Below are 12,500 nucleotides of genomic sequence, written 5' to 3'. Positions count from 1 at the left end.
ACAGGACATGGGGAGGAACAAGACAGACATACCAAAATAAAACAGGAAACATGGGGAACCACCAAAACAAGACAAAGACAGACCATGACAGTATTGTTGTTAGTTGTATTGTATAGTTTTATTTGCTCCATCGTGATTGGCCCGTTTATGCTTAAGAAAACTAGAAGAAGAAAAAAAAGACGATAGAATATGAATTCCACTCTTCGTTTACGTCAGTGTGGTTTTCATGGACCGTGTACAAACAGAGAAGAGATGCTTTGTACCAGATCATAGCCGTCTGACACACGTACAGTATGATAACTAATATGAACACATATCACAACATCACAACACACACACGCTGAACATGGAATTATCATTTGCCTTTTCATGATTAAAGGTGCAGTCAGTGATTCTGGAGAACATTTGTTATCAAGATCACTTTTTATCAAAATCAGTGAATATCTCCTCATGATCCACCACAGTGTATCATGTAAAACATCCAGTGTTAATGCACAGCCCAGGCTCTGTAAACGGGCATGTTAGTGGCTACCTCTGACAAACACATAAATATAAATGATTGTCTATTTATAAAGACAGAGAGAGAGGGGCGAACGAGCACTAGATATACATTAAATCCGACTCTCTCTCTCGCCCTCTCTCTCTCTCTCTCTCTCTCTCTCTCTCTCTCTCTCTCTCTCTCTCTCTCCCTCTCTCTCTCTCACTCTCTCTCTCTCTCTCTCTCTCTCTCTCTCTCTCTCTCTCTCTCTCTCTCTCTCTCTCTCCGGGGGTCCACACTGTTACTATGGAGACCTGAAGCTACCCACTAACCATGTGATCCTCTCAATAACCCCACACTCAAAACACACACACTCACACACACTCACACACACACACTCACACACATAATCACACACAGTCACACACACTCACACACACTCACACACATAATCACACACAGTCACACCTATACACACTCTAACACATACTCTCTCTCACACACACACACACACACACACACACACACTCTCTCTTTCTCTCTCTCTCTCTCTCTCTCTCTCTCTCTCCATCTATCTTTTACCCCCACCTCCTCTGTTAGTCAGTGACATCACACTGAGATGAGACTCGTTCGGCCAGATCGCACACAGAGAGAGAGAGAGAGACACACAGAGCAGGACTATGGACGCTTAGTATCAGATAGATAGATGTCTAAAGAGATATCTATATAGACAGACAGACAGACAGACAGACAGACAGACAGACAGACAGGCAGACAGACACAGACAGGTAGAATATCTGTTGTTTTTATTGGAGCATTAGTGGCTTTGGGGCTCAGGTCTGGAGGACGACTTATTCTCATAATATTGGAGAAGTCTTCAGATTTATTTTCTTCAAATTTGCGCCACGGAACCTTTCACACCCGTTAGGTTAGGAGTTAGTGGGCCAGTGGTTAGGGAGTAGGAGACTAGAGTTAGTGAGTTAGGTGTTAAGTTCTGGTCCTGTCCGGGTTAGGAGTTAGTGGGTTAGAGGGTTTTGGGTCAGATAGATAGATAGATAGATAGATAGATAGATAGATAGATAGATAGATAGATAGATAGATAGATAGATAGATAGATAGATAGATAGATAGATAGATAGATAGATAGATAGATAGATAGATAGATAGATAGATAGATAGATAGATAGATAGATAGATAGATAGACGGACAGACAGACAGACAGACAGATAGATAGATAGATATATAGATAAGATGTTCTGGAAGAGCTCTGCCTGGTCCTGGGTGGATGAGACAGACGGTTCTGACGAAGGTTTCCTCCTGACAGCGGACCGGACTCACACAGACGGGTCCAGGAACCAAACCAAGGAGTCCACACTACTGCCAGCTCACCCAGCTAACGAAGGCTACACAGCTAACGAAGGCTTCACAGACAGGTCAGTAGTTCATATCATGGTGTGTTTAAGACTAAGGCTGTGTCTGAAATCGCGCACTTCTGTACTTACACTTACTTTTTTGAGTGCACTTTGCGCAAAACCGGAGAGTGTGCCAAAATGAAGTGCACTGTAAGTTCCTCTGTCGTGCACTCAAAACGGTCTAAAACTTGAGTGTGGAGCGATGGACACTTTCCACACTCAATGGCCGCCATCTTGCCTACGTAATGGAGAGGACGGGACATTCTAATCAAAATAGAGGAGCTTGAAGCAACCGTGGAGACGGACGCGCTCCACAAAAGTTAAATGATATATTGTTTTAGTTTTTCCGCGACTAATGTGCCTGTTTTGGCTATCGGTAACGCAAGCAGAAAAAAATACCACCGAAGAAGAACAGTCAAAATGCAAAGTCATTTCCGGTAGGTGCGCAACCGCAGTTTGGACAGTGCTCTGTAGAAATGAGAGCACTGCGTCTATAAGTAAGTGTACTGTAGGGATAATAAAGTGCACTCAATGTAAGTGCACTTACGTAAGTGCGCGATTTCAGACACAACCTAAGTTTAATTTAATGTTTTTTTTTTTTTTTTTTTAAGATTATCTTTTGTCATTTTCAAGCTTTATTAGACAGTACAGAGTTGAAACAGAGAGACAGAGAGAGACAGAGAGAGAGAGAGAGAGACAGAGAGAGAGAGAGAGAGAGAGGGGGGGATGACCTGCAGTAAAGGTCCACGGGTCGGATTTGAACCCGCGACCACTGCAACGAAGGCCGGAGCCGATATGGTACGCGCTCTATCCACTACACCACCGGAGCACCCATAATTTAAGGTTTTCAAGGAATACCGAAAAGTTAGAAAAAGTCAAGGATTCCACACCGCTATAGTTTCCTGTCAGACCGGTTTGAGATATTTAAATATCTTACTGTACGTTTCAGACCCTGTTTAAAGGCTTGTTCAATATAAATAGTGAATAGTTAATATGTGTTTAGGGGCGCTCCGGTGGCGTAGTGGATAGAGCGAGTACCATATTGGCTCTGGCCTTCGTTGCAGTGGTCGCGGGTTCAAATCTGACCCGTGGACCTTTACTGCAGGTCATCCCCCCTCTCCCTCTGTCTCCCCATTTCAACTCTGTACTGTCTAATAAAGCTTGGAAATTATCTTTCAAAAATGTTTTGTTGTCAGAGCGTGCAAGAACCACAGAAAAGAGTCCACTCAACAGCAAGCTAACGGAGGCTACACAGAGAGAGCTAACGCAGGCTACACAGAGAGAGCTAACCCAGGCTACACAGACAGCACTACCAGCTCCACCAACTCTTCTGTTAAGGACTCCAACACTGACCCATTTAAACACGACTGGACCAAAGCTAAGGGCTCCATTCTACACCCAGCTAACCAAGCTAACCAGGCTAACCAGGCTAACACAGCATACACAGCCTACACAGACAGGTCAGTAGTTGGTCTGTGTATATTTTGTTTAAGCGGCCCCCTCTGGAGAAATGCATGTGTGGGGTGAGGGAGGGGACATGTGAAAAGACCCATTTCAGTAACCTGGTGTGTGAGTAACAATTAAAAAAAACTTTGTACATAAATCATTTGTTTCAGATCATGCAGCAACCCATACACGCACACAGACAGACACACTCTACACACACAAACACACACAGACGGACACACACACACAGACAGACACACTCTACCCACACAAACACACACAGACAGACACACACACACAGACAGACACACACACACAGACAGACACACACACACAGCCTCTGGATTGAGAGATCTGACCAACCAGACCCTGGACATCAGCTCTGCTCTGTTCTCCAGCCAACAGACAGGATCCAGGAACAGCAACCAGGGACTAACGGTCAGTCACACACACACACCAGGGACTAACGGTCAGTCACACACACACACACACACACACACACACACACACACACCCTCACTCACTCAGTGATTCTTGGCTAGCTGTGTCTAAGTGGCGGTCGTCCACTGGGTTATAGGGTCGGTGGTTGGATCCCCCGTCTCCTCGCCACATGTCCAAGTGTCCCTGTGTGTGTGTGTGTGTGTATGTGTGTGTGAGAGAGACATGTCCAAGTATCCCTGGGCAAAGAGACACTGAACCCTAAATGTCTCCTGATAGTTAGCTTGCACCTTGCGTGGGGGTCTGTGAAATGGTTTGATGTAAATCTAGTTAAGGGTCAGAAAGATATACAAATGAAATGTTATTTCACCTCTTTAGGGAGAAGGGGACTGTCTGTCTTGCATATTGTTTTAAGGGACAAACACACACACACACACACACACACACACACACACACACACACACACACACACTCACACACACTCACACACACACACACACACACACACACACACACACAAACACACACATACTCTGTTTTGCTGTTTTTCTGTAAATCATCAAACATTCACATGTGATGAATTATAGAGTGAAGCTTCTGCTGCTCTCGGATATACGCTGAGTGATACACACACACACTCACACACTCAAACACACACACACACACACACACACACACACACACACACACTCAAACACACACACTTATACACACGAATAGACGACGTGTAAGACTGACATCTGTCAGTGTGTGTGTGTGTGTGTGTGAGAGAGATACGTCGGCTCCATTCAGGATTATCAAAGACATCTTATTGGTTGATTGTAGAACATTGTGATTTTATTGAACTGAAAAAAAATGCAATAAATAAGTTAGAAATATATATAGAAATAAATAACTAGAACTACCGCTTCCAATAATTCACACTGTGGTTCTCTCCTGTTCACACGGGGGGAGGGGTGTGTGTGTGTGTGTGTGTGTGTGTGTGTGTGTGTGTGTGTGTGTGTGTGTGTGTGTGTGTGTGTGTGTGTGCAGGAAGTGTGTGTCTTATCGCCGGGATACATCCAGTGTTTTTGTGAGTTTGTGAGTGCGTGTGTTTCCTGCTATTATTCTACCGTTGGTTCCCACACACACACACACACACACACACACACACACACACACACACACACACACACACACACACACACACACACACACACACACACACACACACACACACACACAGAGCGTCTATCTCTAACTTCCAGTTGCCTGTTGAGCGTCACACTCACTGGAGTAAACCTGGTCCTCTGGAGTTCTGCTTTCGTTCTGTTAATCTGGACCTGGAGAGTTTGTGTGTGTCTGTGTGTTAGTTTACGTGTGTGTATTACAGTGTGTGTGTGTGTGTGTGTGTGTGTGTGTGTGTGTGTGTGTGTCTGTCTGTTAGTGTGTGTGTATTACAGTGTGTGTGTGTGTGTGTGTGTGTGTGTGTGTGTCTGTTAGTGTGTGTTTATTACAGTGTGTGTGTGTGTGTGTGTCTGTCTGTTAGTGTGTGTGTGTGTGTGTGTGTGTGTGTGTGTGTGTGTGTGTTGGACTTTCCCATGTTGTTGTGATGCACACCATCCATCGTCTGTGTCGACACTGCATCGAAGAAAACCTTCCACAGGTCTGAATCTCTTATTATTCATGTGTGTGTCTCAGGTGGTAGAGCGGGTCGGCCAATGATCAAAGGGTTGGCGGTTCGATCCCCGCCCGGCCACCTGTGTCATGGTTGTTGTGTCCTTGGGCAAGACACTTCACCCACCTTGCCTTGTGAATCCTCTGGTCATATCTCGGGCGAGTCTTGCCGTACAGCAAGACTCTATCCCCAGCGTGGCCCGTCTTAATCTGTGGAGGGAAAGGAACTGACTGTGTTGTGTTGGTTTTTCCCTGATTCTTGCACTTTGCACTATAGTGCCCAGGCCTGCGTACATGTTGTGATGTTTTGCGTCCGTCACTGTTTTGTACTGTTATGTGTTGTCGCCTCTCCTCGCTGTAAAACAATTTGCCCTCTTGGGACACTAATAAAAATCTTGAATCTTGTGAATGTCGATAGTTAGCTGCTGCTATCGGTGTATGAATGTGTGTGTGAATGGTAACGTGGGAATGGGAACAGGTCTCCCTTGAAAAAGAGTCTCTGGTCTCAATGGGATTTACCTGTAGAGATAAAGGTTAAAAAAAAAAGGAAGAAGAAAGGTGTAGGGGAGAACGGGGTAAGTAGGCACACTTTGTACTCTAGTGAGAATTGCTCATCACCTAAACATCTTTCAATAGTCATTCCTACATTAAATTGAAGCTTAAGGTGTTGGCTTGACATATGTACCCCTCACTTTTTCTATCTTATTGTAATAAAGAAGAAATTAATCATCAAAGACACCCTTACACATTGTGACAACCAACCCCATCAAGGGGTCGGTTGTCAAACACTATGGGGTTGTTTGTCACAATGTTATCTTAATGGGAATAATCTTAAAAAGAAGGCAAGAAAGTAGAACAAAATTTGAAAGTTGAATTGCATTGTCAAATTGACAAATAGGCCTGCATAACTTACTGTAGCCTTGGCAGCTGGTCTTGTTTGGGATGCATTGGGTTGTTTTGATTTTGTTGCCCTTTTTTCTTTTGCATGCTAGCTGCCTTTTCCTACTCTATTCTTTCCTTCTCTGGGGTGTCAGTGAGAATACAGCTTGACAATTTATTTCGTTATTGGGTTCCTTTTCTGGCTGCAGCCTTGAGATAACATGTGACAACCAACCCCCCAAAAAATGTGACGACCAACCCCAACTTGAATTTCTTGCTAGCATCAAGGCCAACAACCATCTGACAACTAATTAGCTTGCTAACCACAATCTAAAATATAGTTTACCCTTCACACTTTGTATGGGTAACAAGTGTTTTGTTATAAACCCATTGGGTAAAAGCCTAGAAGAAAAATACTGAGGAGCTAAATATTTTCAATTTGACATGAAAAACACAAACAGTCGTCTCACCTCAAATTCAGCAGTCTAACTCCAAGGAAGACTATGTAGGTGACCTCTGATCCCAATTCTGGATATTTACATACCAAAATTTCATAGACAGCGCCTTCTGGTTCTGAGATATAACGATTGTGACAACCAACCCGTGTGACAAATTACCCCGTTCTCCCCTACTCAGTGATTCTGGAGAACGCTTGTTGTCCAAATCACTTTTAGTCAAAATCAGTGAATATCTCCTCATGATCTGCTACGTGTGTGTGTGTGTGTGTGTGTGTGTGTGTGTGTGTGTGTGTGTGTGTGTGTGTGTGTGTGTGTGTGTGTGTGTGTGTGTGTGTGTGTGTGTGTGTGTGTGTGTGTGTGTGTGTGTGTGTGTGCTGATAAAGTATCTGTTGTTAGTACACATCCTAGGCTCTGTAAACTGGCATGCGAACAAAGGGCCCAGCGTGGTAGTTCTTGTAGAGGCCAAGCCCAAGCTTTAAGCCCCGAGATGCTGTACCGCGGAATACCTTCTTGATGCATATTTCCTGGTTGTTATGAATGAGAGTCAGAGTCGTATTTGCAATTAAAACCATCCGTTTGGTTTATTCTTCTTAGCAGTGATTACAAACATATTCCTTTGCTGCAGCCAAGTTGTATGGCGTGCTGCGTGACTGAGTGTATGGTCAAAAACCGTTTGTCTTCCGGGTAGCAAACTGCGGGACCACAGATTGGTTCCTACTTATATAGACCCCTGATTGGCTCTTACAGTTCTATTGTGTTAGGGGCTTTAAGCAGAACAACAACTTTGTCATTCATGACTTTATGACATCACTTCCTGTCACCATAGTGCATCTGTTTACAGGAATACAAACTCCTGATTGGACAGTTTGTTTTGTTTAAGTTTTTTTTGTTGCAACCAAGCTTTATTGACAGTGTGTAGAGACAGAGGTGAAATGTGTCAGAGAGGGGAATGACATGCAGAGAACGACCCGGGCTGGATTCTAACCCGGGTCTGTTGTGAAGAGGACTGAGACTCTATGGAAAGGGGGGGAGGGGGCTGTGTGTGTGTGTGTGTGTGTGTGTGTGTGTGTGTGTGTGTGTGTGTGTGTGTGTGCGCGGTCCAGAAGGTCAGCTTAATATTTCATATCTTCATGTTTGCTGCACTTCATGTGACAGGTCCTTCAATAATTCACATTCAACAGATTAAAACTGAATGATTTCACTGGAAAAATACTGTGTCTGAGGGATACTGTGTGTGTGTGTGTGTGTGTGTGTGTGTGTGTGTGTGTGTGTGTGTGTGTGTGTGTGTGTGTGTGTGTGTGTGTGTGTGTGTTGATCTAAGGCTACTTTTACACCATAATATTCTCGCTCAGCATACTACCCCTTGATCTTGCCTCTTGCTTATATATCCGTCTCATCGCTGGTTGTTTTCACTGGGAGGCTCAGTCCATGTGATGTAACTTCTGCTGCAGTGGATTGTGGGTCAGAACCTCCATAAAGCTGCTGGTTTCAACACTAAAAATCACCACCGGATGTAGTAGGACATCTGGGTATTTTTCAGCATGCTGCATCTGACATCATGTATTGGGACAAACTAAATCTGTTTCTACCAGACTAAATAGCAGGGAAGGATGGGGACTGGAACACACACACACACACACACACACACACACACACACACACACACACACACACACACACACACACACACTGAGACCTGAATGTGTCTCCGAGTGATGATATCATACTGTGTGAACGGTCTGACCCTCAAGAGCAAACAACCTGTGTGTGTGTGTGTGTGTGTGTGTGTGTGTGTGTGTGTGTGTGTGTGTGTGTGTGTGTGTGTGTGTGTGTGTGTGTGTGTGTGTGTGTGTGTGTGTGTGTGTGTGTGTGTGTGTGTGTGTGTGTGTGTGTGTGTGTGTGTGTGTGTGTGTGTGTGTGTGTGTGTGTGTGTGTGTGTGTGAACCCCATGGTTTTAATATGAGCCTGTCAGTCTGATCTCAGGGACATTTCACTTCCTTTGTGCAGAGAAACTCTCAACCTTTCCTCACTGTGTACAGAGTCATAGCAACAGTGAGAACCTTAGGTGTGTGTGTGTGTGTGTGTGTGTGTGTGTGTGTGTGTGTGTGTGTGTGTGTGTGTGTGTGTGTGTGTGTGTGTGTGTGTGTGTGTGTGTGTGTGTGTGTGTGTGTGTGTGTGTGTGTGTGTGTGTGTGTGTGTGTGTGTGTGTGTGTGTGTGTGGGGCCCACCTTAGCACTTAGTCAACCAGACATAGCGCCCTCCCACAGGACAACTCCTGTACTACCGAACGTTTATTATACAAAATGTCTAAAGTGTCTCTCTGTCTGTGTGTGTGTGTGTGTGTGTGTGTGTGTGTGTGTGTGTGTGTCTCTCCAGGTAAACGTTGTTCGAGGTAAAGATGGTTTTGGATTCACGATCTGCTCCGACTGCCCCGTCAGAGTGCAGGCTGTGGACCCCGGTGAGACACACACACACACACACACACACACACACACACACACACACACACACACACACACACACACACACACACACACACACACACACACAGACACACACACACAGACACACACGCACACACACACACAGACACACACACACAGACACACACACACAGACACACACGCACACACACACACAGACACACACACACAGACACACACGCACACACACACACAGACACACACACACAGACACACACGCACACACACACACAGACACACACACACAGACACACACACACACACACACACACACACACACACACACACACACACACACACAGATAGTTGACTGCTTTTATTTTTTTCTATTTAGTTGTATTAATGTACAGATTATTTAATATGTTTGTTACATTTCAGACACAGTAGAGCTGTGACCTCAACACACTGATACAGACCGTGGTATTGAGCTTAAAGCTGGGGTATGTGATTTCTGATTGGTCAAAGTTAACATGAGCTGTACACTTTGACCAATCAGAGCGAGGCTCCGATTCTCTGTTCTTATTGGCTGTTGGGACTGTCCATTCACTTTGGCACGACTTTGTTGGTGTAGAGCGTGTCAGGGAGGGACCATAGGGGAGGGACCAAAGAGAACAAGTGGAGCGGTTGAGGTACTTGGATTCAAATCTCTATCCCAACTGCCATTTTCTCCCCAAATCCTCCACCCCAGCTTTAAGATTATCATACCATCAGAATATCAAACAGACTACTCAGAAGTCACGTGACCGTGTGTGTGTGTGTGTGTGTGTGTGTGTGTGTGTGTGTGTGTGTGTGTGTGTGTGTGTGTGTGTGTGTACTTTAGAAACTATTTTAATCGAGTAAGTGAAGTTCACACACATGCCACTAGGGGTAGCACCACTGATTTTATACCACCCAAAGTTAGACTAACATGGGAAAGGATTCCTTTTGTTATAGCGGTGCTGCACTGTGGAACAGGTTACCCGGTACACTCAAGTTAGTCAGGAATTTAGGCAATTTTAAAAAGGCCCTGAAATAATGGCTTAGTCGTAATTAGGCTTGTCTTAGTGGGGGTCATTGTTGTGTGTGTGTGTTTTATGTATGTGTATATTTGGTGTGTGTTTTATGTATGTGTATATTTGGTGTGTGTTTTGTGTACAGGGACCACAATGGAAATAAGCTTTCGGGCTTTTTTGTGTTTTCATCCCTGGGTTTTTATGTATTTTAATGTAACAGAGTGCTGTTCTTGTTTTTATATGAAATGGTCGAATACAATCAATCAATCAATCAATCAATCAATCAATCAATCAATCAATCAATCAATCAATCAATCAATCAATCAATCAATCATTCAATAGGCGGTCCTGCTCATCAGTCCGGTCTGCGTCATGGAGACTCTCTGCTGCAGCTCAACGGGGTTCCAGTAGAAACATGGAAGTGTGTCGACCTCGCACACGCCATCAGGTACACACACACACACACACACACACACACACACACACACACACACACACACACACACACTCACACACACACATACACACAGCGAGAGACACACACACACACACACACACACACAGAGTAACTCACACACATAGACACACACAGACACACACACACATACACACTGAGACACACACACACACACACACACACACACACACACACACACACACAGACACACACACACACACACTAATGTTAACCTGTGTGTGTGTAGGAACTCTCCCTCTCACATCGTTCTGGTCGTGTGGAGACTTTTCCCTGAGTTCAGATCTGAAGGAGAAACTCAGATTCAGCCTCAAGCCAAGGTGAGTGAGATAATATCCTCCTTCCAAAACAATCTATCAGACAGCTTCAGCTAATTCAGAACGCTGCTGCTCGAGTCCTCACTAGGACCAAAAAAGTGGATCACATTACCCCAGTTCTGAGGTCTTTACACTGGCTTCCTGTCACTCAAAGAATTGATTTCAAAATACTGATGTTGGTTTATAAAGCACTAAATGGTTTAGGGCCAAAATATATTACTGATCTGCTGATACGTTATGAACCGTCCAGAGCCCTTAGGTCGTCTGGGACAGGTTTACTTACAGTCCCCAAGAGTTAGGACTAAACAAGCAGACAGACAGACAGACAGACAGACAGACAGACAGGTTTACTTACAGTCCCAAGAGTTAGGACTAAATGAGGAGAAGCAGCTTTTAGTTTTTATGCACCAAATATCTGGAACAAACTCCCAGAAAACTTGAGGTCTGCTGCAACCCTCAGTTCTTTTAAATCGAGTCTGAAGACTTTTCTGTTTCCATTTTAACCTGTACTTTTTATTTTATTTAAATGTTTTACTTCTTTTCATTCGCTTTTAAATGTCTTCTAATGTGTTTTATGTATTTTAATCTTGCCCCTGTAAAGCACTTTGAATGGCCTTGTGTTTGAATTGTGCTATATAAATAAACTTGCCTTGCCTTGCCTTGCCTTGCCTTGCCTTGCCTTGCCTTGCCTTGCCTTGCCTTGCCTTGCCTTGCCTTGCCTTGCCTTGCCTTGCCTTGCCTTGCCTTGCCTTGCCTTGCCTTGCCTTGCCTATTATATAAATAACACAAAAACTTAGGCTGCGATCCAAATCTCCTCCTCTCTCCTCTCCTCCATACTACATCTGATCATGAACATAATCTAGTTAGGATGCAATATGCTACAACTGGGACATACTTTAACTTATCTTTGCCCAGGAAAGATCTTTAGGACAGTAGGTGCTGTAATAAATACTGTGTGCTCGTCTCCTGTTTGTGACCTGATTAATGTCCACCACCCAATGTGGGTGGTAGGATGGCCTAGAGGTAAGGTGGCCGACCAGTAACCATGAGGTCGCTGGTTCGATCCCCGGCACCGGACAGGAGGGCGTTAGTTGTAAAACTAGCAGAGGCTGGTATTGTGTCTACGGTGCCCACCATCTCTACCATTGTGTCCTTGAGCAAGACACTTAACCCCAAAACTGCTCCAGGGGCGCTGTACTGCGGCTGACCCTGCGCTCTGACCCCCTCCGAAGTGTGGTAACTTGAGAGGGGAGATGCGAAAATACAAATTTCAATGTGCCTCGTGTACAACTGACAAATAAAGATAACTTAACTTAACTTAACTTAACTTAACCATTACACCATTAAACCAGATCTCAAGACATCTTCAGTGAAGTATACAGGCCATTGTGTACAAATTGAGATAGAAAACACAGCAGCCAATAGTATGCTTACCCAAAGTGACGACCCTTGCTACCTGTGCCC

At 44.5% G+C, this 12,500-nt stretch overlaps 1 protein-coding gene across 1 annotated transcript in view; it reads left to right on the top strand.

Moving 5' to 3' along the window:
* LOC307257581 (regulator of G-protein signaling 3-like) overlaps positions 1 to 12,500 on the top strand; it is a 33,340-nt gene that overhangs the window by 3,575 nt on the left and 17,265 nt on the right. Inside the window, exons 8-13 of the mRNA XM_080036842.1 lie at positions 1,774 to 1,912; positions 3,088 to 3,351; positions 3,667 to 3,775; positions 9,146 to 9,227; positions 10,587 to 10,692; positions 10,949 to 11,039. Of these exons, the coding sequence (XP_079892968.1) occupies positions 1,774 to 1,912; positions 3,088 to 3,351; positions 3,667 to 3,775; positions 9,146 to 9,227; positions 10,587 to 10,692; positions 10,949 to 11,039 (791 nt within the window). The remainder of the gene's footprint in view (positions 1 to 1,773; positions 1,913 to 3,087; positions 3,352 to 3,666; positions 3,776 to 9,145; positions 9,228 to 10,586; positions 10,693 to 10,948; positions 11,040 to 12,500) is intronic.

Source organism: Ammodytes marinus (genome assembly GCF_949987685.1).
Source record: "Ammodytes marinus genome assembly, chromosome: 2".
Classification (NCBI taxonomy): Eukaryota; Metazoa; Chordata; class Actinopteri; order Uranoscopiformes; family Ammodytidae; genus Ammodytes; species Ammodytes marinus.
The sequence above is the reverse complement of the archived record's forward strand: the minus strand, read 5'-3'. Positions and strand labels throughout refer to the sequence as shown.